Source organism: Rutilus rutilus (assembly GCF_951802725.1).
Source record: "Rutilus rutilus genome assembly, chromosome: 13".
Taxonomy (NCBI): domain Eukaryota; kingdom Metazoa; phylum Chordata; class Actinopteri; order Cypriniformes; family Leuciscidae; genus Rutilus; species Rutilus rutilus.
The window spans coordinates 5,192,186-5,218,046 of NC_140218.1; the positions used below are offsets into that span (position 1 = coordinate 5,192,186).

At 36.4% G+C, this 25,861-nt stretch overlaps 2 protein-coding genes across 3 annotated transcripts in view; one reads left to right on the forward strand and one right to left on the reverse strand.

Moving 5' to 3' along the window:
* The first annotated feature begins 1,273 nt into the window (after positions 1-1,273).
* Positions 1,274-21,813, forward strand: mcoln3b (mucolipin TRP cation channel 3b). The gene is made up of 14 exons (XM_084428786.1): positions 1,274-1,460; positions 4,121-4,347; positions 4,441-4,608; positions 5,377-5,530; positions 5,636-5,714; positions 6,139-6,235; positions 8,554-8,653; positions 9,700-9,812; positions 10,974-11,123; positions 11,709-11,810; positions 13,173-13,295; positions 14,070-14,276; positions 20,423-20,550; positions 21,398-21,813. Exons 2-14 carry the CDS (start codon positions 4,123-4,125, stop codon positions 21,426-21,428), a joined length of 1,677 nt encoding a protein of 558 aa, XP_084284912.1. The 5' UTR covers positions 1,274-1,460; positions 4,121-4,122; the 3' UTR covers positions 21,429-21,813.
* A 1,050-nt stretch (positions 21,814-22,863) lies between these two features.
* abcg2a (ATP-binding cassette, sub-family G (WHITE), member 2a) overlaps positions 22,864-25,861 on the reverse strand; it is a 23,446-nt gene continuing 20,448 nt past the window's right edge. For both annotated transcript variants that reach the window (XM_084428534.1, XM_084428535.1), the window contains exons 14-16: positions 24,866-24,955; positions 23,712-23,785; positions 22,864-23,421 (exon numbers count right to left, since the gene is read on the reverse strand). In XM_084428534.1, the coding sequence (XP_084284660.1) occupies positions 23,271-23,421; positions 23,712-23,785; positions 24,866-24,955 (315 nt within the window). In that variant the 3' untranslated portion in view covers positions 22,864-23,270. The remainder of the gene's footprint in view (positions 23,422-23,711; positions 23,786-24,865; positions 24,956-25,861) is intronic.

The window sequence follows — 25,861 nt, forward strand, 5'->3', positions numbered from 1 at the left end:
GTCAATGTCTGTAAATAAGAAAGCTATAAAAACATCTAGAATCTGTGCCATGTTTAATATTCTTTCATAATATGCTTTTATTCATTTTTGTGGCCCCTCTTGTATAATTTTTTTTCTTTCTTTTCTTTCTTTTACATCTCTTGGCAAATAATTTTCAATAGGTAAATTAGGCTTCTTTATATTTTTTTCTTGAACTTATTGAACTGTAACTTGTTTATTGTCTGAAAGTTTGTCTGTCTTTGTACCTTATGTTAAAATTTGAAAAAAATAAATACAAATTATGAATCTCGCCAGAAGTTATCCGGGTGCTTTTTGCCTTCTCTTTCATGAGGACTGTGAATTCGGACATACTTCTCTCGTCACATACTGTTTTTCGCCTACTATATAGTATGGAAGTATGCGATTTTAAAATGTGTAACTTCTTTTTGCTTTCAAACATGACTTGCAAAAAGTCTCAGATTACAGGATCATATATATTTTTTTACATTTTTAAAAATATTGTAAAATGAAATTCATTAAACACATAGACCTACCTGATTTAAATGTGATTTAAAGGGATAGTTCACCCAAAAATGAACATTCTGACAGTTGACGACACCCATTGACTTTTATAGTATTTATTTTTCCTGGAATGGAAGTCAATGGGGGCCATTAACACTCCGGTCACCAACATTCTTCAAAATATCTTATTTTGTGTTCAACCGAAGAAAGAAACTCTTACAGGTTTGGAACAACATGAGGGTGAGTTTTTTATACTTCATTACGTCATTTTATAAGTAAGTTAATGACATAATTTGCATTTTTGGGTGAACTATCCCTTTAAATAAAAGTCCTAATCTTAAAACTGCACTGTTACAGCCATGGTATCAGAAGGGAATACCATGGTACTGAATGATTACAGTATACATATACCATGGTATATACAATTTGTGAATTAAAACGTAGCATAAACAGATAAAAGCCCAAAACTGGTAAATACATTGTCACTCGTAACTTACACATGCGAGCGATCATTATTTACCACATGCAATGTTTTAAATATATAAATAATCTTAGTATGATTCTTAAACCTTACCTCTTAATAATAATAATAAAGCTTTATGGTGTCACTTTAAAGAGTTAAAACATTATTCCGAGTAAACAGCGTGAACTGTCTCCAAGCATCCGGAATTACAGACGGTTACTATTGGTTACAGAGGCGGAGACTCGTGTGATTGACAGACCGCACAGCCAATCCTCGCGTTGTTTAGTGGTAGCCCCGCCCCCTTCACCTGTTGACTTGCTGGCACTGAGCGCGTCTGAAACACAACGAGGTTCATTTTAGTGGAAATTCGCATTTAATTCGAATTGATTTCAGATTTTCATCGACTTTATGGAAGTTATCTCAGAATAAAGACATAAATGTGCTCATCTCTCGCCGCTTGAGAACTAATTGACGCCGTTGCCATCTGCTGTAATTGGTGAGTGACTGATGAAATTATGATTTATTGAGCTAATTCTGCTTAAAATTCTGTGAACAGCTGCATTTGGTTTGATTTTTGCATGTAATGCTTTGATTTACAGACCTCTGCTCCGTTTTAGACGGCGATAAAAACACATCAGATCCTTATTGAAGCCCATTTCCACCAAATAAGAAAAAAATATATAAATAATGACATAAAAAGTCGAAATTATGACATACTAAGTCTTAGTATGTCAAATTTTAGTTAGTGTCCTATAATATTCACTTAGTATATCATAATTATGACTTTTTATGTCATAATTGTTACTTTTTATATCATAATTATGATTTTTTATGTCATAATTTCGAGTTTCTATGTCATTTTACAAAAGCGTGATTTTATATGTGCCAGAAATCCTTTCAAATATAAGTAACAGTGATTTAATGGCATCACAAGGTGTTGTAGTGTCTGGTGGCACAGGTATGATGAGGTCACAGGTATGATGAGGTCACATGACGAGTGTCAACTCCTGAATATTTGGTTCATGTTATTACATTTGGCATTATGTCTGTTTTTACATGTTACAAAAAAACTCTCATAAAGTAAAAAATGTCAATTCCAGGAAGCAAATAGTCATTCATGCTGGAAACCATGTCAGATGACGAGTGTCACGTGACTCAGTCAGACTCAGGAATGTGGATCAATTAATCAGAAGGTGAGCTGGATTCAGTCCATCAGTCTGTGAGAAGTTGAAGAGCAACATTACTGCACGTCTACACCATATTTTTATTAATACTGTCAAGAACTTCTCTCTTCCGGGGTGGAATGGGTCATTTTGAGTTTATATCCAAGTTAATATGATCATGTAAAGTTTTAGTGATGTTTTACAAAGCTCATATATGTTCTCTCTGCTGATTTAAAGATTTATGATAGATTTATGTATGCTGATAAACGCCGGCTAGATATCGGTGGTTTCCAGCATGAATGACTATTTGCTTCCTGGAGGTGATATTTTTTACTTTATGAGAGTTTTTTTGTAACATGTAAAAACAGACATAATGCCATATGTAACAACATGAACCAAATATTCATATGAAACAGCATATACCATGACAACAATAAGTGTAATTTGGTGAAAAAAATGGCCAAAATATTATATATATCGTGATTAATCGGATCTAACATAAAAGTTTGTGTGTGTGTATATATATATATATATATATACACACACACACACACACACACACAAACTTTTTGTTAGATGTGATTAATTGATTTGATATATATTTGATATTTTATTGAACAATAACACCAAAAACTGATTATTAAAAGGTAAAAAAAAATGATCTAACCAACTATAATATACATTTTGTGTCGTACATTTTTTTTTATGAGTGTAATCAGTACATTTAAAATAATTATCATTCTGGCCAATTATGTTTTTTTTTATTCAATTTTTTATTTAATTTTTTTTAAATGAATATGACCTATAAAAGCACATTAAATACAAAAGCTGCTGTAAATATTGCACAGAATATCATCATCATAACACTATAAATGATCTGCTAGAATACACACAAGCAAAGTGATGAAATATACTTATGCTATCCATAGTTCATCCTGAATCCGGTCTTGGATCCTACATAAGCGTACAAACAACTTGGCATTTTAACGTACACTACCGTTCAAAAGTTTGGGGTCAGTGAGATTTTTAATGTTTTTAAAAGAAGTCTCTTCTGCTCACTAAGACTGCATTTATTTGATTAAAATACAAACAAAAACTGTAATATTGTGAAATATTATTCCAATGTAAATCAGCTGTTTTCTATGTGAATATACAGTAAAGTGTAATTTATTCCTGTGATCAAAGCTGAATGTTCAGCATCATTACTCCAGTCTTCAGTGTCACATGATCCTTCACAAATCACTCTAATATGATGATTTGATGCTCAAGAAACATTTATAATTATTATCAGTGTTGAAAACAGTCATTTACATTTTTATCTCATGCTTTGATGAATAGAAAGTTCAGAAGAACAGCATTTATCTGAAATCTAAAGCTTTTGTAACATTAAACACCACCGTTCAGGAGTTTAGGGTCAGTAAGAATTTTTATTTTATTTTTGGGGGAAAGAAATAAAATAAATCAATACTTTTATTCATCAAGGATGAGTTAAACTGATCAAAAGTTACAGTAAAGACATTTATAATGTTAGAAAATATTCTATTTTAAATAAATGCTGTTCTTTTGAACTTTCTGTTCGTCAAAGAATTTAGAAAAAAAAATTGTACACGACTGTTTTCAACATTGATCATAATCATAAATGTTTCTTGAGCATCAAATCATCATATTAGAATGATTTCTGAAGGATCATGTGACACTGAAGACTAGAGTAATGATGCTGAACATTCAGCTTTGATCACAGGAATAAATTAGATTTTAAAATGTATTAAAATAGAAAACAGTCATTTTAAATTGTCATAATATTTCACAATATTACTGTTTTTTTTTTTGATCAGATAAATGCAGCCTTGGTGAGCAGAAGAGACTTCTTTTAAAAACATTAAAAAATCTTACTGACCCCAAACTTCTGAACGGGAGTGTGTGTCCGTTAGGTAAGGAAAACAAAGAAGTGTGAATGCTGTTCTCCATGATGATGATTGCACTGGTGTTTCAGACATGGACGACTCCAGTGAGGCTTATTTATCCATTAATGATCCCAACGGAAACTGGTCCGAATCCCACGCCGTCCTGGATCCGGTGGAGGAGGAGGAGGAGGAGGAGAAGTTCAGGAGGAAGCTGAAGTATTTCTTCATGAACCCCTGTGACAAATACACCGCTCGAGGAAGAAAACCCTGGAAGCTGATCCTGCAGGTCCTTAAAATCGCTGTGGTCACCATTCAGGTACTGTAGGAGAGTCACAGTCAGATGTGATGGTTAAGCAGAATAAAAAGCTTTAAAATGGCTGCTTTCTCGTGTGTGTGTGTGTGTGTGTAGCTGGTGTCGTTTGGTCTCAGTAATCAGATGGTGGTTCAGTTTAAGGAGGAGAACCTCATGACGTTCAGGCATCTGTTCCTGAAGAACTTCAGCAGGAGCAGCGCGAACACACATGCCGTTTACACACAGCACGACATCTACACACACATCGCGTACACCGTGGAGCAGGTGAGAATATACAAATGTTGATATTTAGAAGTTGCCAAAAGAAATAGATGCAAAACCATCTTTTAAATTGCATGTCATACAGTATATAAATATTTATATTTTAAAGTGCACAAAAGATTAGATAAAATTGCACAAATGTATTTTAAATTGCATGCCATACATTATATAAATATTTATATTTAGAAGTGGCAAAAGAAAAAGAAGCAAAAATGTATTTTAAATTGCATGCCATATATAAATATTTTTTTGCCAAGTTGCCAAAAGATGCAAAAAATATATGCTAAATATAATAAGTTATATTTTAAAGTGCATTTAAAAAGATTAGATTAAATAGCAAAAAATGCATTTTAAATTGGATTCCATGTAAATATAAATATTTAAAAGTGCACAAACAAAGCAAAAATGAAATTTAAATTGGATTCGATTATTTAAATATTTGTATTTACATGTATACAAAAGATGGAAAAAATATTTCAAATTGCTTGCCATACAGTATATAAATATTATTATTTAAAAGTGCACAAAAGATGCAAAAATGTATTTTAAATTGTATGCCATACAGAATATAAATAAAGTGCACATTAGATTCGATTAAATTGCACAAGTGTTTTTTAAATTGCATGCCATATATATATATAAAAATTATTTGTGTGTGTAGATCTTTGATGTCATGCTTAAACAAATGCATATTTCACACTGGCTTTCCAAAGTTCAAGATTCTCAAAAAAAAAATTAAATCATAAAAGGCCAATTTTTCCCCTCTTGCAGTTTCTAAAGTTGCCGAGCATAACGGTGGGCAACCATGAGTATGAGAAGAGCGGTGAGGTCTACACTCCTCTCAGCATCTGTCAGCAGTTCTACCACAACGGCAGCCTCTCACCAGCCAACGAGAGCTTCCACATCGACACTCATGTGGATGAAGGTGTGTGTGTGTGTGTGCGCGTGTGTGTCGTGACCAGAACGTGCTCAAACACCTTTACTTCACATGTACAGAACCAATCCTGCATCTTCTGTTGGTTTCTTCCAGAGTGTTCGCTGATTTACCCACGACAGCCCTTCTCCACTCGCACAGCAAACCCACTCAACTTCACTCTGCACTTTGAGAGGTAGAGAAAACTCTAGAGAAAACATGTCGAATGCAGGGTTGTAAATATTTACAAACTATAATAGTATATCAGTGATACTTTATGTGATTTTGTTGTGTACTAGTATATTGTATATCTTGTATATTGTATTTTGAATATTGTATGTTTTCAGTATGTTTATTTTATTTTTTTTTATGTTTTTTTATTATGTTTAATTTTTAATGTTATTTATGCATTTACTTTTACATTGTATCCTTTTCTGTGTAATGCACTTTGAGAAGTAACATTTAAAGGCGCTATATAAAAAAGTTTTTTATTATTATACTAAAAAAGCAGTGTATTAAATCAAATATTTATGTAAATATTACACATACTTTTGTACAGATCTTAAGAAAAAGCCCAAGTGTAAGTTTGTTGAATCAGTTTGTGTGTTTGCGTTCGTCAGGTTGTTGGCAGTGACTGTAAAGTTCACTCTGAAATCCATTAACCTGGAGACGGTTCAGTATCACGAGCTTCCAGACTGTTACGTCTTCAACATTATGGTATGTCACATGACCTTTCAGTTATTATTACATTATTGCTCACCTCTGACATTCGTCTCCGTTTCCTCTTACATTCATAAACTCATGAGTGGGATCAAATGGGAAAGTTTGCAGGGTTTTTCCTTTATTGAACACGTGACCATCACCTTGTTTCCAGAAAAACAATTCTACATTGTTTCTTGAGCATCAAATCATCATATTAGAATGATTTCTGAAGGATCATGTGACACTGAAGACTGGAGTAATGATTCAGCTTTGATCACAGGAATAAATTACACTTTTATGGAAGCTTGTTTCCGCCACAGAATAAAACATTTTAAAAGATAATTGCGACTTTTTAACTCCCAATTGCGAGTTTACATCTTGCAATTCTTACTTTATTTCTCAGAATTGCGTATTATAAAGTCAGAATTGCGTGATATAAACTTGAAATTAAGTGTTAAGTCGCAATTGCGAGGAAAAAAAGTCAGAGTTCTGACTTTATAAGACGCAATAGCAACTTTATTTCTCGCAATTCTGACTTTATATCTCGCAATTGTGAGATGAAAAAGTCGCAATTATCTTTTAAAATGTTTTATTCTGTGGCGGAAACAAGCTTCCATACACTTTACTATATATTCACATAGAAAACAGCTGGTTTACATTATAATAGTTTTTCTCGATTGCTTAAACACATTTCTTGAAATTATGACTCCTTTTCTCGAAACTCCAAACACAAATCCATAACTTCTCACCCATTTCCCCAAACTTCCTATTCCCGGTTCAGAATGAAGCTTTCCACTCAAAACCAAAAACACACACACACTACAACACAGTCTTACACACTAGAGAGATCAATTCAAAACACTGTAATAAAAACCTCCATTTGTCAATCAGGAATCATTTTACAGCTCAGTGTCTAATACAGTATACAACATAAATAGAGCGGTGCAGATACAGTGAAATTCAACAATAAGCTTTAAGTAAAGTGTATTATTACACAACTGTAAAGAGATCTTGCAGTAGATGAAAAGTTCAAATACCAAATTATTGAACATGAACTTGGTTTGCAATACATTACAGTATACTGTAAATTACAGTACAGTAAGAAATAAACAGATAAATTCAGCATCCTCGGCCAAATTGTATTACAATACTGATAATGACCATATTTGCCATACTATAACAGTTTTTTAGTCTTCTGAAAAGTAGTCGTCTCTCAGTTCTGCAGATATTCAGTACGTGTAAGAAGTACTTGGCTACAAATCAGTTTGGCAATTATGAGTTGTAGAGAGTACAACATGTGTTATTACTGTACACCGAATAGTAAAAGTTCTCTCATCTAAATACTGTAATTATACTGTATGTGTAAGTAGTGTAAAACCCTGTAGATCAACTTCCCTGATGATCATTCCTGCACAAGAACATTGTCAACTATAATACTTTGTATTTCATCAGGAACAAATGCCCTTTGACCCCGTCCCCGTCCCCTTCGTTTTTCTTTTCCCCTCCTCTTGCACTTCGTTATATTTGGCCCTATTTATAATATCCTGAGATTTCTGATTGGTTTGTCATTTAGTTTGTCTACTTAATGTTTACACATGGATAAATGTGTGCTCTTTGAGTTCATTATATGTGACCCTGGACCACAAAACCAGTCACATGGGTCCATTTTTTGAAATTGAGATTTATACATCATCTGAATGAATGCTGAATAAATAAGCTTTCCATTGGTATATGGTTTATGATAGGACAATATTTGGTCGAGATACAACTACAACTGTACATTTATGTTGGCGATTGTGCCGCATTCACTCACAGAAATACATGTTTTATATATTTACGGTAGGAAATTTACAAAATATCTTCACGGAACATGATCTTTACTTAATATCCTCGTGATTTTTGGCATAAAAGAAAAATGGATCATTTTGACCCATATAATGTATTGTTGGCTGTTGCCACAGATATACCCGTGCGACTCGAGACTGGTGACGTGATCCAGGGTCACATATTATGTTTGTGTTTTCTGAATGAGAATCTGTGCAAAATGAGGACATTTTTGTGTAGAGTTTTACAGAAAAATTGGAACGTGTGTGAAAACAGGTGAAACGTCTTGAAAAAAACGTTTTGTTTTTTTTAAGAACTGAATGAACGGTTTGGGAAATTGGGCCAACTATACCAGTTATAGTGTGTTAGCAATCGAGAAAAACTGTACTGTTTTTTACTGTAATCTTAATCAAATGCAGCTTTGTTGAGCATAACAGACTTCTTTTAAAACGCTAGTTGAACACTAGTGTAAATAAAAATAACGTCTGTTTTCTTTTTTTAATGAGCAGATCACCTTTGACAACAAGCCTCACAGTGGGAGAATCGGGATTGACCTGGACAACGATGTGCAGATCAATGAATGCAGTGACTGGACCGTGACTGGTGCATGTGAGTCTTTCCCATGATTCTCCACTGTTTACAAATCCCTTTTCTTTTTTTTACAAAGATTCATTTCTGTTGTGCAAAACACTTAAACTCATTTATTAAAAGTAAAAGTTTGTGTTGTCATTTAAGAAAGTATTCCTATGAAACATAGAGCAGACTTGGAGAAAATTTGATTTGGACAGTCCAAGACACTTCAGCTTTAATAATGATTATTGATCATTATTAAAGATAATTTTTGATTATTTTGACACAGTGATTAAAAAAATGGATGGAAAAAGTTAAAGAGCTTGATGTTGGGCTGGAATGTTTTCATGAAAAATTAACATTCGCTCCAACCAATCAAGTTTAATGTAAAATTCCCTTGATTGTGATAAGAGAAATCTACCTAAGAGCATTGTCATCTTTAAGACACCACATATGAATAGATTGAATATGAAAAAGAGAGATCATCATACTTCCCCAGTTTATTGATTATTACAAACTTTTTAGATTTACAAACTTTTTTGTATTACAAGTTTTCTTAAATATGTTTAAATGTGCAAATGATGCATTAACTAGTGAAATATGCACTAAATGCACACGTTTCCAGAACATTAATCTGAACATTGGATAAAACCAGGCTCAAAATTATTGTTTGATTTTGTTGACATATTAGAGTTAAAGGATTTTACTGAGGGGATTTTAGATATCTTTTTTTTATCATTCCCTAAATCCGAAAATACTGTCGACAAACAAAAAAAGAAACATTTTCGCCATGTTTTAGGAATAAAATGTTATATAAATCAGTGTGAGTGATATATGAACAAACCCCTCAGTAAAAACCTTCAGAATATAGACAGGAATAAATCTGTAAATTTTGGTGTTTGTAACTGCAGCTGAAACTCTTTAAAGATATGTAGTGTAATTACAGATGCAAATAGAAAAAGTGCAATAAAATAAACACTTAAATGTGTATTTTGGATATTTTCTTTCCACTGGTCTGAAACACCACATTATGAAAAGTGTTTACGCACTTCAGACTGATTTTAATGAATGTTTTTTGTCTGTAGCCTCGAGGGACATGTACATTATGGTTCTGTTTGACATAATGGTCATTCTGATTCTGCTGCTGTCGCTGCTTCTCTGCATGCGCTCGGTGAAAGCTGGAGTCCTGCTGCAGTCTGTGAGTTAAAAAGAAATCACTTACCATGGAACACAAAAACACACTGCAAAACATGCTTTTCTTACTTAGTTTTTTCCTCTTGTTTCCAGTCCAAATATCAAACATTTCTTAAATCAAGATGCATTTACTAGATGAGTAAAATGACATAAGATATTAAGTCTTGTTTTCTGGGGGAATTAATCAAAATGAAGTGAGTTGATGCTTAAAACAAGCAAAATGATCTGCCAATGGGGTCAGAAAAATATAGTTTCTGTTTGAATTAAGATTATTTTTCTGACCCCATTGGCAGATCATTTTGCTTGTTTTAAGCATCAACTCACTTAATTTTGATTATTTCCCCGGAAAACAGGACATAATATCTTATGTCATTTTACTCATCTAGTAAATGCATCTTGATTTAAGAATTTTTAGATATTTGGACTGGAATCAAGACAAAAATACTAAGTAAGAAAAGCATTTTTTGCAGTGTGCATGTCTGATTGTCTGAGCTGCAGTTTTCTATGCAATGAAAGTGGAAGGTGATTTATATGGTCAAGCTCTAAAAAGGTCAAAAACTTGCCATAAAGTGTCATAAAAGTTTATATTCCTAGTCATGCTATGTTTTCTCTGAGTGACTTTGAATATAGGGCACACTCAAAAAAATAACAATAAAAATATTTGAATTGCATATAAAACACAGTTTTACAAAAATAAAGGATGAATGGGATGCGTATTTGTCAATCATACCTGAATGATTTCTGAGGTCAGATTTCTGTAATAGCACTAATAAACTGAAAGTGTTTTACATCCACTAAAAGCAGTGTATTTATCATTGCTAAATCCAGTTTATTTCAATCTCATACATTTGAACTACTTAAATGTTGCTTGAATATCCTGGATAAATTTAATTTTCTCAATTGCTAGATTTGTGCTGATTTCTAAGCCCTTTGCAAATATGATTTAAATAGAATCAAATATATATAAATAATAAACTATGGTATGATTTGTTTGAGTGTCGAAATGCATTACATTAAGTTTGTTTATTTTAAAACTCCAAATGAATGGAATTATTATATGCATTTCAAATACATTAATCTTAATTGTAGGTCTTAATATTATTATTTTTTGACGCCATGGAGCATCAAAATTCAGACAGTAATGGAATGTTCATCTGTTCCTTAGGAATACGCAGCGTTCTTCTCCCGTCGTTACAGCAAACGCGTGTCCTTCTCCGCCCGTATGGAGTTCATTAGCGGCTGGTATATCCTCATCATCGTTAGTGATGTCCTCACCATCACAGGCTCTCTGATGAAGATCGTCATCCAGCTCAAGGTGAGTAACCATCCCAACACAACTTCAAGAAGAACATCACATGCCTTTTGTTAAATAAACATATCTAAACAGGCAGATTTGGTTTTTTAAAGAAATTAATACTTTTTTTTTTTCAGCAAGGATGCATTAAATTGATCAAAAGTGACAGTAAGGACGTTTATAAAGTTCTAAAAGATTCTATTTCAGATAAATGTTGTACTTTTGAACTTTCTATTCATCAAAAAATCCTGGAAATTAAAATGCATCATGGTTTCCGCAAAAATATGAGCAGTTTTCAACACTGATAATAATCATAAATGTTTCTTGAGCATCAAATCATCATATTAGAGTGATTTGTGAAGGATCATGTGACACTGAAGACTGGAGTAATGATGCTGAACATTCAGCTTTGATCACAAGAATAAATTACAATTATTTTAAATAAATTACAATAATATTTCACAGTATTGCTGTATTTTTTATTGAATAATTGCAGCAATGGTGTTAATAGCTGACGTCATCAATCTGAACCTCTTAATCTTTTGCATGACATTGTTAAATCAGTGACATGACTCTTCAGCGCTCCTTCTGTGTGTGTTTCCTCAGGCCATGGCGAGTTATGACCTGTGCAGTATCCTGCTGGGCACCGGCACCATGTTCGTGTGGATCGGCGTCTTACGCTTCATGGGATACTTAAAAAAATACAACGTACGACCTGCTCATTCTCACTTCTCACTGCAGTTTTCAGGAGACTGAAGAGAGATAATAGGTTTGGCCATTTGTGACCCTGGATCTCAGAACCAGTCTCGAGTCGCACGGGCTTATCTGTGGCAATAGCCAACAATACATTATATGGGTCAAAATTATACATTTTTCTTTTATGCCAAAAATCATTAGGATATTAAGTAAAGATCATGTTCCATGAAGATATTTTGTACATTTTCTACCGTAAATATATATTAAAAAAAACAATTGTGAGTGAATGCAGCACAATCGTGAACATAAATGAACACCTTTAAAGGAGATTTTCTCAATGTTTCGATTTTTTTGCACCCTCAGATTCCAGATTTACAATAGTTGTATCTCAGCCAAACATTGTCCTATCCTAACACACCATACATCAATGGACAGCTTATATACTGTAAATCTCAATTTCAGAAAATGTACCCATGTGACTGGTTTTGTGGTCCAGTGTCACATTTCTGCTTCTTGCAACATGAACGCTGTATTGAAATCCATCGTAGAATTGTATATTATTAAGAAAAATGTCATCATCTCCTGCTGAGGTGTGTGTTCACATCATATTTAAATGACTGTAATTGGGCTTTTGAGTAGTAAAAACGCTTAAGTTGTAATGGTGTAAAGACTTAATCTAAATCTTAAAATGTGTTTTAAGAACACCAGTGTCTTCAGCAGTTTAGTACCCAAATTACCCATTTACGTTTTTTACCTCATTTTTACCTTGTGTAGTTTTTTGTTAAGAGCAATTAGTGGTGAATATTTACATTTAATAGCACTTTACAGTGCGGTTTCATTAGTTAACATTAGTTGACTACATTAGTTAACAAAATAACAATGAACAATACTTCTATAATGTTTATTAAACTTAATGTTAATATTAACATTTACTAAGTTGCATCTGTTAATATTAATTAATGACTGTGAACTAACATGAACTTTTTTTTTTATTAACTAACATTATCAAAGGTTCATAAATGCTCTAGAAATAATGAGACCTTACTGTAAGGTTTCTATTATCAATATTTTTATAAAAAAGTGAAAAATTGTTTTATCCATTTTTTTTTTTTTTGCTATAGAAATACAGTATTTAATGCATGAAGTAATTTAACCAATGAGGCCTTATTGTAAGGTCTCTAATATTATCAATAATATTATTTTAAAAAAGTTAAATTGTTTTGCTATATAAATGGATTATTTCAGTCTGTTTATCAGTGTGCTGGTGGACTTGCATTCGTTCCTTCAGCACAAGCACATGTAGTTGTAGCTATGTTGGTGTAAGTGATTGCGCCCTCTGTTGACTGTGATGTGTAACTGCTTGTATTTGATCAGATTCTCATCATCACTCTGCGAGCGGCGTTTCCCAACGTCATCCGCTTCAGCTGCTGTGCCGCCATGATTTACCTCGGGTACTGTTTCTGTGGCTGGATCGTGCTGGGACCCTACCACACCAAGGCAGGTCACTGGCATCATACTGGGTTTCAAAGGGGTGCTTGATTATGATTTGACTTTTCTAACTTTAGTTAGTGTGTAATGTTGCTGTTTGAGCATAAACAACATCTGCAAAGTTACGCCGCTCAAAGCTCAGAGCAAAGGGCGATATTTGCTTTTACAGAAATCACTTTTTAAGGACTACAACAAACGGCTGGTAGAGACTACACCACATTCCTCCCGGGTTAGTGACGTCACCAACCCTAGAATTTACATAAACCCCGCGCCGCAACAAAGGGCTCTATATGGCTCTGCTAAGAACAAGCTCTTGAAGCTCCGCCCCCTGTGCCGGCAGCAGCAGCTCATTTGCATTTAAAGGGACAGACACAAAACAGAACCCAACTCTATATTTCTAATGCACACAATGAATAGACAGGATTTTGATGCAAGATGAAAAATTGATGCTGAAAACTGGACGAGTGAGAACAGTCGCACGCCTTGATCAAACAGGATCAGGTTATTTCATGTTCTCTCAGCATTAGTGTAACATGGAGACTGCAAGCCTGTGAACAGTGGAGGAAAACTAATACTGGCTTCTGGGTAATATGGAAAAAAATCGATTTGTGGCCTTTGAGAACCACGTTTTAAAAAAACGATTAATCGAAAAATCGATTGTTTTGCCCAGCCGTCCTGATGTGTGTGTTGTTGGATTGTTTTGCCCAGCTGTACTGTTGTGTGTGTTGTTGGATTGTTTTGCCCAGCCGTCCTGATGTGTGTGTGTGTGTGTGTCGTCCTCAGTTCCGGACGCTGAACGTGGTTTCCGAGAGCCTGTTTTCGCTCATCAACGGCGACGACATGTTCTCCACCTTTAAGAACATGCAGCAGAAGAGTTACGTGGTGTGGCTCTTCAGCCGATTGTATCTCTACACGTTCGTGTCTCTGTTCATCTACATGGTGCTCAGTCTGTTCATCACGCTCATCACGGACACCTACGACACCCTGAAGGTGAGAGAGCGCTGAAGCCTTCAGCTCATTCAGTTATAGCGCTTTTCACAACACGCATCGTTTCAAAGAGTCCACATTACAATCTACAGAGATCTGTTATCAGAGGTATTTCACAGATGACCATATACAAAATCAAACATTGTAATAATTTAATGCAGAAACTATGAGCTCATCAGGCCGGATAGCGCTCCGGCGGATTTCCGGCGTGCCGCGTACAGACGTGTCTGCAAAAAAAAAAAAAAATCAGGTTCGCGTGATCTGACAATTATACCAAGATCTGAGAGGCGCTTTCACTAAACCACACCAGTAAGCCTACTTCAGCCAATCGGTAATAGGGTAGGGGCTGGTCTTGGTTTTGGCCAATCAGATTGATACAGCAGTCACTCCACGTGCGAATCTGTTTTGTGTTTCCCATACACTACGAATGTGTTTCCCACACTGGCAGCGCGAAACGTAGCCAAAGTCATGGAGTGGGAAGTCAACTTTCCCCTGGGAAGACACCAAACTTGTCGATAAAAGGCATAAAGAATAAATGGTCTTGGATAGAGGAGGTGGGTAGAGACGAAAAGCCCTTTGGAAGCTGGTGTCAAAAACTCCGGCAACCAGGAGCATGTTTCTGCACTTTGTGCAGACTATTAATAATAAAAGATAAGCTAAAGTGCATTGTAAATGTCAGTAATTATTTATTTTTTTGACTCATTCTTTTTATAAAAATCATTTAAAGTCTGAAATATGTGAGGTTTATCTTTTTATAAAAAACTTTTTTGTCAAAACTTTATTTGAACTTGTACATGTTAGTATATAACATGTTGCAAGACACTTTTAAAATCTGTCTATCATTTTTAATGGTATTATTTGAATGTTTATGTAAACAAAAAGTGAATATTGATGCTTATTTGTTATTTGCTGGTTTTTGACATAAAACTTGGTGAATTGATTTCATTGTGTAGTATTAGTACTTTTTGAACAGGATTCTGTGATAACAGTGGTAATTTTTGTCACTATAATCATGAAATGAAATGTTCATGCCATTTCATCTCTAGTTATGATCAACTAAAATCAACTAATTATGTGTTTTTTTTTACAGTATAATATGCAAAGTACAATTTTCTATAAAAAAAATTATATCTGATCCTGTTCTTTTTTCTGACACGCGTTGTTGGGTGTGGAAGGTTACTAATGTGATTGCTTTATCTGTATATTAAAGCATATCTGTATATATGTATGTCAAAGCTACACTGTGTGATATTTTCCCCCATCTAGCGGTGAAATTGTTTATGACTACCCAGTGAATATTAGTTTCTGTTCCTTTCAATTCCGAGGGCGTTTTAACTCCTACGGTGGCCGTATTATTCCAAGATTAACATGGCTTCCAGTTCGACTTCGTCCATGAGTGTTCCTTCAAGTGATGAGGTTACTTTAGAAAACTATTACAAAGTGCATTTAGTTTAGTCAGTTAACATGTAGGTTATGACCTTTATGTAAAATGAATAATAGTTTTATGTTTTCATTATTTGGTACCATTTCATTTCTAATATCAGCTATCCCAAACGAATGCAAGCTAATGTTAGTAAAGTATCAGTGCTATCGTTATTCTGTATATTGAACGAGATTAATAGTGTAATAGGCGTGATCCTCGTGAGTAATCTCCCCCTCGCATTCGTCACAGTGGCACGAGTGTAAAAACGCGAAAGGCGAAGCTTGAATTTCCAGGTATGTCCCTCTTTGGCGAATGTATTTTCAAGATGGAGGCGCAACATGGCTGCCGCCATTCCAGCGACTCGCTCGTATGTATTATAAATGGCAGATTACGAGAATACTTGATTAGTTGGTGTAAGTAATTACACATTTATGAGCACATATGATTTTGATAGAACAAAGTGTTTTTTTCTAAGAATCAACTTACACAGTGTAGCTTTAACAAATGATTCTGACATTTAGAAAAATGTAGCATTGGTGCATGTAGATTCAGAGATTGTCGCTGAAACATCCGTTATCAGCAGCAATATATTTTAGTGTAGCCTCAATGATGAAAGAATAGAAGAGTGTAAAATAAGATTAGTTTATTAACCTGCTGGAACTTGAAGTGATTTTGGATTGATTTGGTTGCGAGTGCAGTGCGCTTGCAGAGAGACTCCGCCCACACTCTCTTCTGATTGGCTGTGATTTTGGATTGATTCATTTTCGAGTGCAGTGCGCTTGCAGAGAGACTCCGCCCACACTCTCTTCTGATTGGCTGTGATTTTGGATTGATTTGGTTGTGAGTGCAGTGCGCTTGCAGAGAGACTTCGCCCACACTCTCTTCTGATTGGCTGTGATTTTGGATTGATTCAGTTTCGAGTGCAGTGCGCTTGCAGAGAGACTCCGGCCACACTCTCTTCTGATTGGCTGTGATTTTGGATTGATTCGGTTTCGAGTGCAGTGCGCTTGCAGAGAGACTCCGCCCACACTCTCTTCTGATTGGCTGTGATTTTGGATTGATTTGGTTGTGAGTGCAGTGCGCTTGCAGAGAGACTCTCCGCCCACACTCTCTTCTGATTGGCTGTGATTTTGGATTGATTCAGTTTCGAGTGCAGTGCGCTTGCAGAGAGACTCCGCCCACACTCTCTTCTGATTGGCTGTGATTTTGGATTGATTTGGTTGTGAGTGCAGTGCGCTTGCAGAGAGACTCTCCGCCCACACTCTCTTCTGATTGGCTGTGATTTTGGATTGATTCAGTTTCGAGTGCAGTGCGCTTGCAGAGAGACTCCGCCCACACTCTCTTCTGATTGGCTGTGATTTTGGATTGATTCAGTTTCGAGTGCAGTGTGCTTGCAGAGAGACTTCGCCCACACTCTCTTCTGATTGGCTGTGATTTTGGATTGATTCAGTTTCGAGTGCAGTGTGCTTGCAGAGAGACTCCGCCCACACTCTCTTCTGATTGGCTGTGATTTTGGATTGATTTGGTTGTGAGTGCAGTGCGCTTGCAGAGAGACTCCGCCCACACTCTCTTCTGATTGGCTGTGATTTTGGATTGATTTGGTTGTGAGTGCAGTGTGCTTGCAGAGAGACTCCGCCCACACTCTCTTCTGATTGGCTGTGATTTTGGATTGATTTGGTTGTGAGTGCAGTGCGCTTGCAGAGAGACTTCGCCCACACTCTCTTCTGATTGGCTGTGATTTTGGATTGATTCAGTTTCGAGTGCAGTGCGCTTGCAGAGAGACTCCGGCCACACTCTCTTCTGATTGGCTGTGATTTTGGATTGATTCAGTTTCGAGTGCAGTGCGCTTGCAGAGAGACTCCGGCCACACTCTCTTCTGATTGGCTGTGATTTTGGATTGATTTGGTTGTGAGTGCAGTGCGCTTGCAGAGAGACTTCGCCCACACTCTCTTCTGATTGGCTGTGATTTTGGATTGATTCAGTTTCGAGTGCAGTGCGCTTGCAGAGAGACTCCGGCCACACTCTCTTCTGATTGGCTGTGATTTTGGATTGATTTGGTTGTGAGTGCAGTGTGCTTGCAGAGAGACTCCGGCCACACTCTCTTCTGATTGGCTGTGATTTTGGATTGATTTGGTTGTGAGTGCAGTGTGCTTGCAGAGAGACTTCGCCCACACTCTCTTCTGATTGGCTGTGATTTTGGATTGATTTGGTTGTGAGTGCAGTGTGCTTGCAGAGAGACTCCGCCCACACTCTCTTCTGATTGGCTGTGATTTTGGATTGATTTGGTTGTGAGTGCAGTGTGCTTGCAGAGAGACTCCGCCCACACTCTCTTCTGATTGGCTGTGATTTTGGATTGATTTGGTTGTGAGTGCAGTGCGCTTGCAGAGAGACTTCGCCCACACTCTCTTCTGATTGGCTGTGATTTTGGATTGATTCAGTTTCGAGTGCAGTGTGCTTGCAGAGAGACTCCGCCCACACTCTCTTCTGATTGGCTGTGATTTTGGATTGATTTGGTTGTGAGTGCAGTGTGCTTGCAGAGAGACTCCGCCCACACTCTCTTCTGATTGGCTGTGATTTTGGATTGATTTGGTTGTGAGTGCAGTGCGCTTGCAGAGAGACTTCGCCCACACTCTCTTCTGATTGGCTGTGATTTTGGATTGATTCAGTTTCGAGTGCAGTGCGCTTGCAGAGAGACTCCGGCCACACTCTCTTCTGATTGGCTGTGATTTTGGATTGATTCGGTTTCGAGTGCAGTGCGCTTGCAGAGAGACTCCGCCCACACTCTCTTCTGATTGGCTGTGATTTTGGATTGATTTGGTTGTGAGTGCAGTGCGCTTGCAGAGAGACTCTCCGCCCACACTCTCTTCTGATTGGCTGTGATTTTGGATTGATTCAGTTTCGAGTGCAGTGCGCTTGCAGAGAGACTCCGCCCACACTCTCTTCTGATTGGCTGTGATTTTGGATTGATTTGGTTGTGAGTGCAGTGCGCTTGCAGAGAGACTCTCCGCCCACACTCTCTTCTGATTGGCTGTGATTTTGGATTGATTCAGTTTCGAGTGCAGTGCGCTTGCAGAGAGACTCCGCCCACACTCTCTTCTGATTGGCTGTGATTTTGGATTGATTTGGTTGTGAGTGCAGTGCGCTTGCAGAGAGACTCTCCGCCCACACTCTCTTCTGATTGGCTGTGATTTTGGATTGATTCAGTTTCGAGTGCAGTGCGCTTGCAGAGAGACTCCGCCCACACTCTCTTCTGATTGGCTGTGATTTTGGATTGATTCGGTTTCGAGTGCAGTGCGCTTGCAGAGAGACTCCGCCCACACTCTCTTCTGATTGGCTGTGATTTTGGATTGATTTGGTTGTGAGTGCAGTGCGCTTGCAGAGAGACTCCGCCCACACTCTCTTCTGATTGGCTGTGATTTTGGATTGATTCAGTTTCGAGTGCAGTGCGCTTGCAGAGAGACTCCGCCCACACTCTCTTCTGATTGGCTGTGATTTTGGATTGATTTGGTTGTGAGTGCAGTGCGCTTGCAGAGAGACTCCGCCCACACTCTCTTCTGATTGGCTGTGATTTTGGATTGATTCAGTTTCGAGTGCAGTGCGCTTGCAGAGAGACTCCGCCCACTCACTCTTCTGATTGGCTGTACTTTTTTGATTGTTTTTATCCCTGAAATCTTGGTCCTGTCCCAAATGGCACATTCCGGACTTGTGGACTTCCTCAGAGTCCACACTTTGGTGACGTCATGTAGTGCACACCTATAGGGCCCTTGTCGTGAGTCCACGAGGGCGCATTGAGAGGTGTTTTTGGGACAGACTCGATCGTCACGCCGGAAATAACGGCCTGGTTGTTGTTGGACAGGAGAAATCACATTTTTGCGCTCCGACGTCTTATCTCCATGTCAACTACACAGCCTAATTTTACAGTTCTATATTCTGATATTGTGCATATCACCTGGGCATTAGACAATAGATACATCATGCTTATTTAAATGATGTATACAGTTGTACATAATAATACATAATGTTCCATTTGAACTAAGATTACAATTTTAACTCATAATTAAATTGTGCATGCGTTTCAGATGAATTTACAGGTTTCAATATTCATACTATGTTTACATATGACTCAGTAAAGCCCTGACATTCGGTTCTATTTATTTAATTATTCATAATGCTATCGTATTATTCAACGCACTATTATTATGTTTGAGACATCAACCACTGCTCGATGACCATAATGTTTGTATAAACTGTAGGTAACAACTGGTAAAATGTACATCTAGGTCATAAAAACCGTAATATTTTCTTCTCAGCCATGTCAACAATTGTCCGTGAGCGAAATCTCCTCCCATCCGTCGTCTGATTGTCCTTTCGCAAGGATTCCTGGGTAGTTAAAGTGTGTGGAGCCTGCATCTATGCGGGCTTCGCGGAACAAAGGGGGCGCTGCTGAGCACACTTCAGAGCGTTAAAATGCTGAATGGGACGGACTCGTAGACTCAGCGAGCACGCGCATTTTAAGTCCACGAGACCGAGAGTCCACATGAAGTGCACCATTTGGGACACGGCCTTTATATCACATTGCATGCTTTATGCAAATGAGCTCAGTGGTGATTGGCTAGCCTCTTGACATGAGAAATAAGTTGAAATGCTTTTCTTACTATATATGCTATTTCATGTTTTTTGAGTCCAAACTGAATGTGCGACTGATTGTTTAGTAATTTGTGTTTAGCATCAGCGTTTGGACGGAGAGCCCGTGTCAGATCTTCAGGCGTTCATCATGCAGTGTAAAGACCTTCCAGAATCAGGACGCTTCAGTGTGAACGAGACCAGGTTCCTGATGTGCTGCTGCTCACACAGGTGAACACATCGTCTATCCAAATGGGAAAATAGTTTGAAAATGATGATTGACAATTGTTTGTCATGAATTATTATATTTGCAAAAGTTGTTCTTTGAACATCATTACCCTCATCCTTCCCTCTCGCGGGTCAAAATGACCCGAAGCCCTGAAATTATACTTAAATTATTTGATTTATTTTTTGGCCAGAAAGCTTATTTTATTTCACTTTGATTTTGTTAAAAACAAATGACTAGATTTGATCAATAAATAGGAAATAAATAATAATTTAAGCACGTTCCTCACATTCTTTCAACTTGAATTCATAATAACTCACAATTTCATACATAACTCTTTTAATCCAGCTCTAAATATCTTATATTGCGGAAAAATAATAATATAAGATGATATTTCATGACTCTAGATGGCCTTATAGCTCTATATGAGTAAATGAGCTGTTCCGCTGGGTCCTAAAGTCAGTTCACTTCAGTCTACATGTGTATCTTCAGATACACATGTAGACATTATACAATCATTTATTGGTAAAGTTTTATGTTTTTCTATGTGAACTGAAGCATTCCTCGCATTCCATTCATTCCTAAGGGGGTCAAATTGACCCGAGACGGAAGGATTTGTTACTTTTCTAAATTTCAACCACAAAACTCCTCGAATCCATTACATTTTTTTGTGTGTGTTCGTGGTTCAAGTGCGACAACAGGCCTGGGGTCTTGGACACCTCTGATGAACACTCAATTAAATAAATAAAAAAATAAATGACCCGAGGGAAGTTAAAGCTCTTTTGAGTGTGTGTGTGTGTGTGTGTGTGTGTGTGAGTTAGTAAAGGTGATATTTGTGTGTTTGTGACGCAGGACGTACGGCTCTGATGACGATGCAGACTGACCGGGACTTCACAACCATTGTGATGAGTTTGGATTGAAAGGGAACATATCTGTATTATTAAGTATATATAAATATATAAAAAGCTAATGAATGTCACAGCTGTCTAAACTTGCTTTTGTTTGAGCACATTCATGTTTAGTACATTCTAGATCCTCTCCACTTTATGAAAGATTGTAAATTAGTGTAATTATTATTTATTGTGAATATTTTGTTCAGTTGCACTGGGGGCCGTGCTGAATTTGGGTAAAGAGAAAAATCTATATTTTCAGACCGGTTTCCTGTATTTCCTGTGTCACATTAACATTGTGCTGTTTGTGTTTATAATGAAATGTTTCACCTTTTTATTTTTGAAAGCTTCAGATGAAATAAAATTTTGATACCCGACAGACATGTTTCAGATGTGGTTTATGTATGTAGTCAGGTCTCATTTTTAAATCTAAAAATATATTTATAGCATCTGAGAAAGTACAATATGAATCATGTTTGTGAAATACTTTTGAGAATTGTATCAGTAAATATTATTTTTGACTATGTGACCTCAACAGAGATTAACATTTATTAGTAGCACTGATATGAAGGAACTGATAACCAAAAAAGTAAATATTACTGTAAGGTTGGTTTAACGTATTGAATGTGGGTTTTATATCTGAATTATAGGAAGTATAAAGGGGTCAAGACATGGATTTTTAAAATTTTATTTGAATGTTCCATGAGGTTCACTTATGTTACTGAAGTTTTCTGCACAAAAAACGAATAATATGCTGAAAAACGATTATGTTCAACAGGTCTGAAATGATCAGTTTTTAATGCGCGGCTCCTTTAAGGCTTCAGTAAACGCCCACTGTTCTGATTGGCTAACGACATCACTGCACAGGAAACACACACACACTCGCTATTGAAAACATGATCCATATAAAAGCATAATTTACAGACGAAGCATTATGAATGATTTACTGAGGGTTTGTGACGCAGCTTCTGTCAGATTAATACAGTCTCTGCTTCATCTGTCAACTCTCCATTACACTGTGTCTCAAACGCGCCGAACAAACATATAATCCTGCGACGCCATCCGGGACGCCATTAAAATAATAAACCATCCTCTTGTTTCTGACGCTGGGATCTCCTGAAGTGCAGAGACTCAAACCAGCCGTTTAAACTCAACAAACGTCTTTCACTCTTTCATCTAAGTGACTGAATGCCAATGGGCGGAGCCTATGAGTTCAGTGGGTGGGGCCTATGATGTGATGATTGGTCAATATCTTGCTCTGGAGGCGGGCATATGCAAATGTATGATGTCACAGATCCCGCAATATCAAAACGAGCTGTTTTTGGAGCTTTATTAAATTAATGCTTTGTTTAAATGGAGGACATTTTAATCTCTGAAACTTGCAGGATGTTTTAACGGTACAAAGACCTTTTATATGCCAAAAGATCAAGGCAAATTTTTATTCTCATGTCCCGTTTAGACATGAATAGCCTAAAATGACTGAGACAAACAATGTGAACATTTGTTTTTATTAAACAGTTCCCTTAAAAAAAAGTCAAAATTTATAATAAAATATATAAATGAAATATTACAGAAATATTAGTATAGTCTCATAGAAAAACATGTGCACCAAACAAAATGAACAAGTGTCAAACATTGGCAAAGCTAAGATATATAAGACATTTTTTATGCATTTTTGTTTTAGAACAATAAACCTGAGCACAGTTAACGCTGATAATAACCTCCATCAGCAGGACTTGATTGTGTGTGACTTCAGCATACGATGATTGGTTCCGTGTGAAAACGGCGTCTTGTGATCAAGTCTGGAGTGTATTAGGAAGAACGATGATCTGAGTTTATGTGAATTTCTTGATGAAGCGCAGCTTGAGGTAAGCAATGAGCAGGAAAATGAAGGTCATGATTCCCAGAGCCAAGTGATTCTGCCACAAACCCCAGGCTGAGTAATCGATGCCTTGATCCTGCAGGAACTCCTCGCCTGAGGTACAACTGCAATGAGGAGGAACAGGAAAAACATGTGAGTGTCGGGAGCAAAAGTACTGTAGGATTATAGTTTATTAATGAACAAGTTAATTGATTTAATATTAATTCTGTTACATCATGTTAACTCTATTTAAGTCCCCCTGTGGTGAAAATCCAGCTTGTAATGTTGTTTATATGTCTATGTGGTGTTTTTAATATGAATTTACACATGGTTTGTCTAGTCGACACCAATGTTCAAAAATGCTCTTCAGAAACACTACGGGTGACGTCACGCTCGTGTTATGCTTCACACTCACACTTCCTCTGGCGTGCCGGTCATGTTCCTGGTGTCACAGAACTTGAGGCCGGTGAACTCGTTGATTTCCAGAGCCTGAAACAATCATCATCAACCATGAATAAACAATTTCTTATGCTTAAAAAAAAAACTCAAAATTTTTTGCTTGAACTTGAACTCAAATCTTTTTTAATCTTTTTTTTTTCACCTACTTGCCATTTAGTGCACCTTCATGTACAACAATAACTACAACTGAAATCAACATTAATACAAACTGGATGAGTAAAGTTTGGTGAGTCTTAGATAAGTTTGAGTGAAATAACATGTTATAGCATGATTTAACATGTTGCAGGAAAGTTTATATGTGTTACAATATTGGGTTACACCCTAAAAAAAGTAACATTAGTACTTCGTAACTTTTTATGGAAAGTAATGATGCGTTCATTTTTCGTTAGTTTTTCTCATCTTGGTTGGGTTTGCTTGTTTGTTTCTTAATAACAAAAAGTTCTATTTTTTCTTGTGTTACTTAGTATAGTATATATATATATATATATATAGTTGTAAATTAGTAAATAAAGTAATGTACTCTGATTATGTAACTCATGTCACATGTAATGCTTTACCCCAACACTTTTCCTAGCAAGATTTAGCATTTTGCTAACATGTTTCTAGCATGATTTAACATTGCTGATGTTTTAACTTGTTGCTTGCATGATTCAAGATGTTGCTAGCATGATTTAACACATTGCTAGCATGTTTTAGCATGTTTGCTAGCATGATTTAATATGATGTTTAAAATGATTAGCACATTGTTATCCTGTTTTAACATGTTGCTAGCACGATTTAACACATTGTTAGCATGTTTTAACATGTTGCTTGAATGATTTAGCATGTTTGCTAGTATGATTTAATATGGTGTTTAATGTTTCTAACACGATTAGCACATTGTTAGCCTGTTGTAGCATGTTGTTAACATGATTTAACCTGTTGCTAGCATGAATTAACATTGCTTTGTCAAGTCAACATAACATACTTAAAACATTTTTCTATATACTTAAAAAATACTTCTACATATTTGTAACATCTATTGTCTCAATGATAGTAAAACGGCACTGAGTGTCAGAGAAACTGAATGCCATGGACAGTTTGAGACACCAGCTCTGATTGGACACTCACAGCGAGACCGTAACGAGGAATACTTAAGTACTTCAACCAGTTCAACCAATCAGCAACACTGGGGAGATTCACCAGCAGCCCAGAGAAGATCTACACACACACACACACACACACACACACACACACAAGGAGAAGTAACAAACAATGTTAAACTAAACACAAATGTATTTATATTAACATTACATGCATTTTATGCACTAGATCAGCCAACATCATACAGCTGATATACACTCTGAACACTGATGTCCTTTGTTATTTTATCTTTAAATAATTCTACAATTTATATTTATAGCCATACCGATAGCCGATTATTCAGAATGATATCTGCTGATACTGATTGTCAGAGTTTTCTTAAAGTCCTCCTGTAGTCAATAATTCTATCCCTTAAAACTCATCTTTGATCACCAAAATGACATATTTAAAAGTTTTTTCCTCCAGGCCTTAAAATATCTTTAATGTAACTCGACACCATTGCCTCATTTAGTATACGCGTTTCTATGAATATGCAAATGAGCCCCGCCTCCACTCATGGTTTAATGTTGTTTATATGTTTATAAGTTTATAAGTTTGAAATCGCTGGTGTTTCTGACGTCACAAACTACCTTGTAACCAATCAGATCAACGTGTGATCGTCAACCAGTGGATCTCTGAGCTGAGTGAGTGAGTGGAGGCGGGGCTCATTTGCATATTCATAGGTGTCAGGGTGTCAGGTTACATTCAATATATTTTAAGGCATGAAGGAAAAAACTTTTAAATGCGTAATTTTGGTGATCAGAGATGAGTTTTAAGGGATAAAATAATAGACTACAGTGGGTCTTTTAAGCCGTTGTTTTTAACTGTTAATGCGTTATTGTCACCATAACTTGCCCTAAACAACACAAGAGACATGGTCAGTGGCTGAATGTTAAAATAATTGCTTTTATTGTCCGATACCGATTATTGTCCAATATATCTGTGCATCCCAAATATAAGTAGTGGCTAAAAGTGATGTCTTTA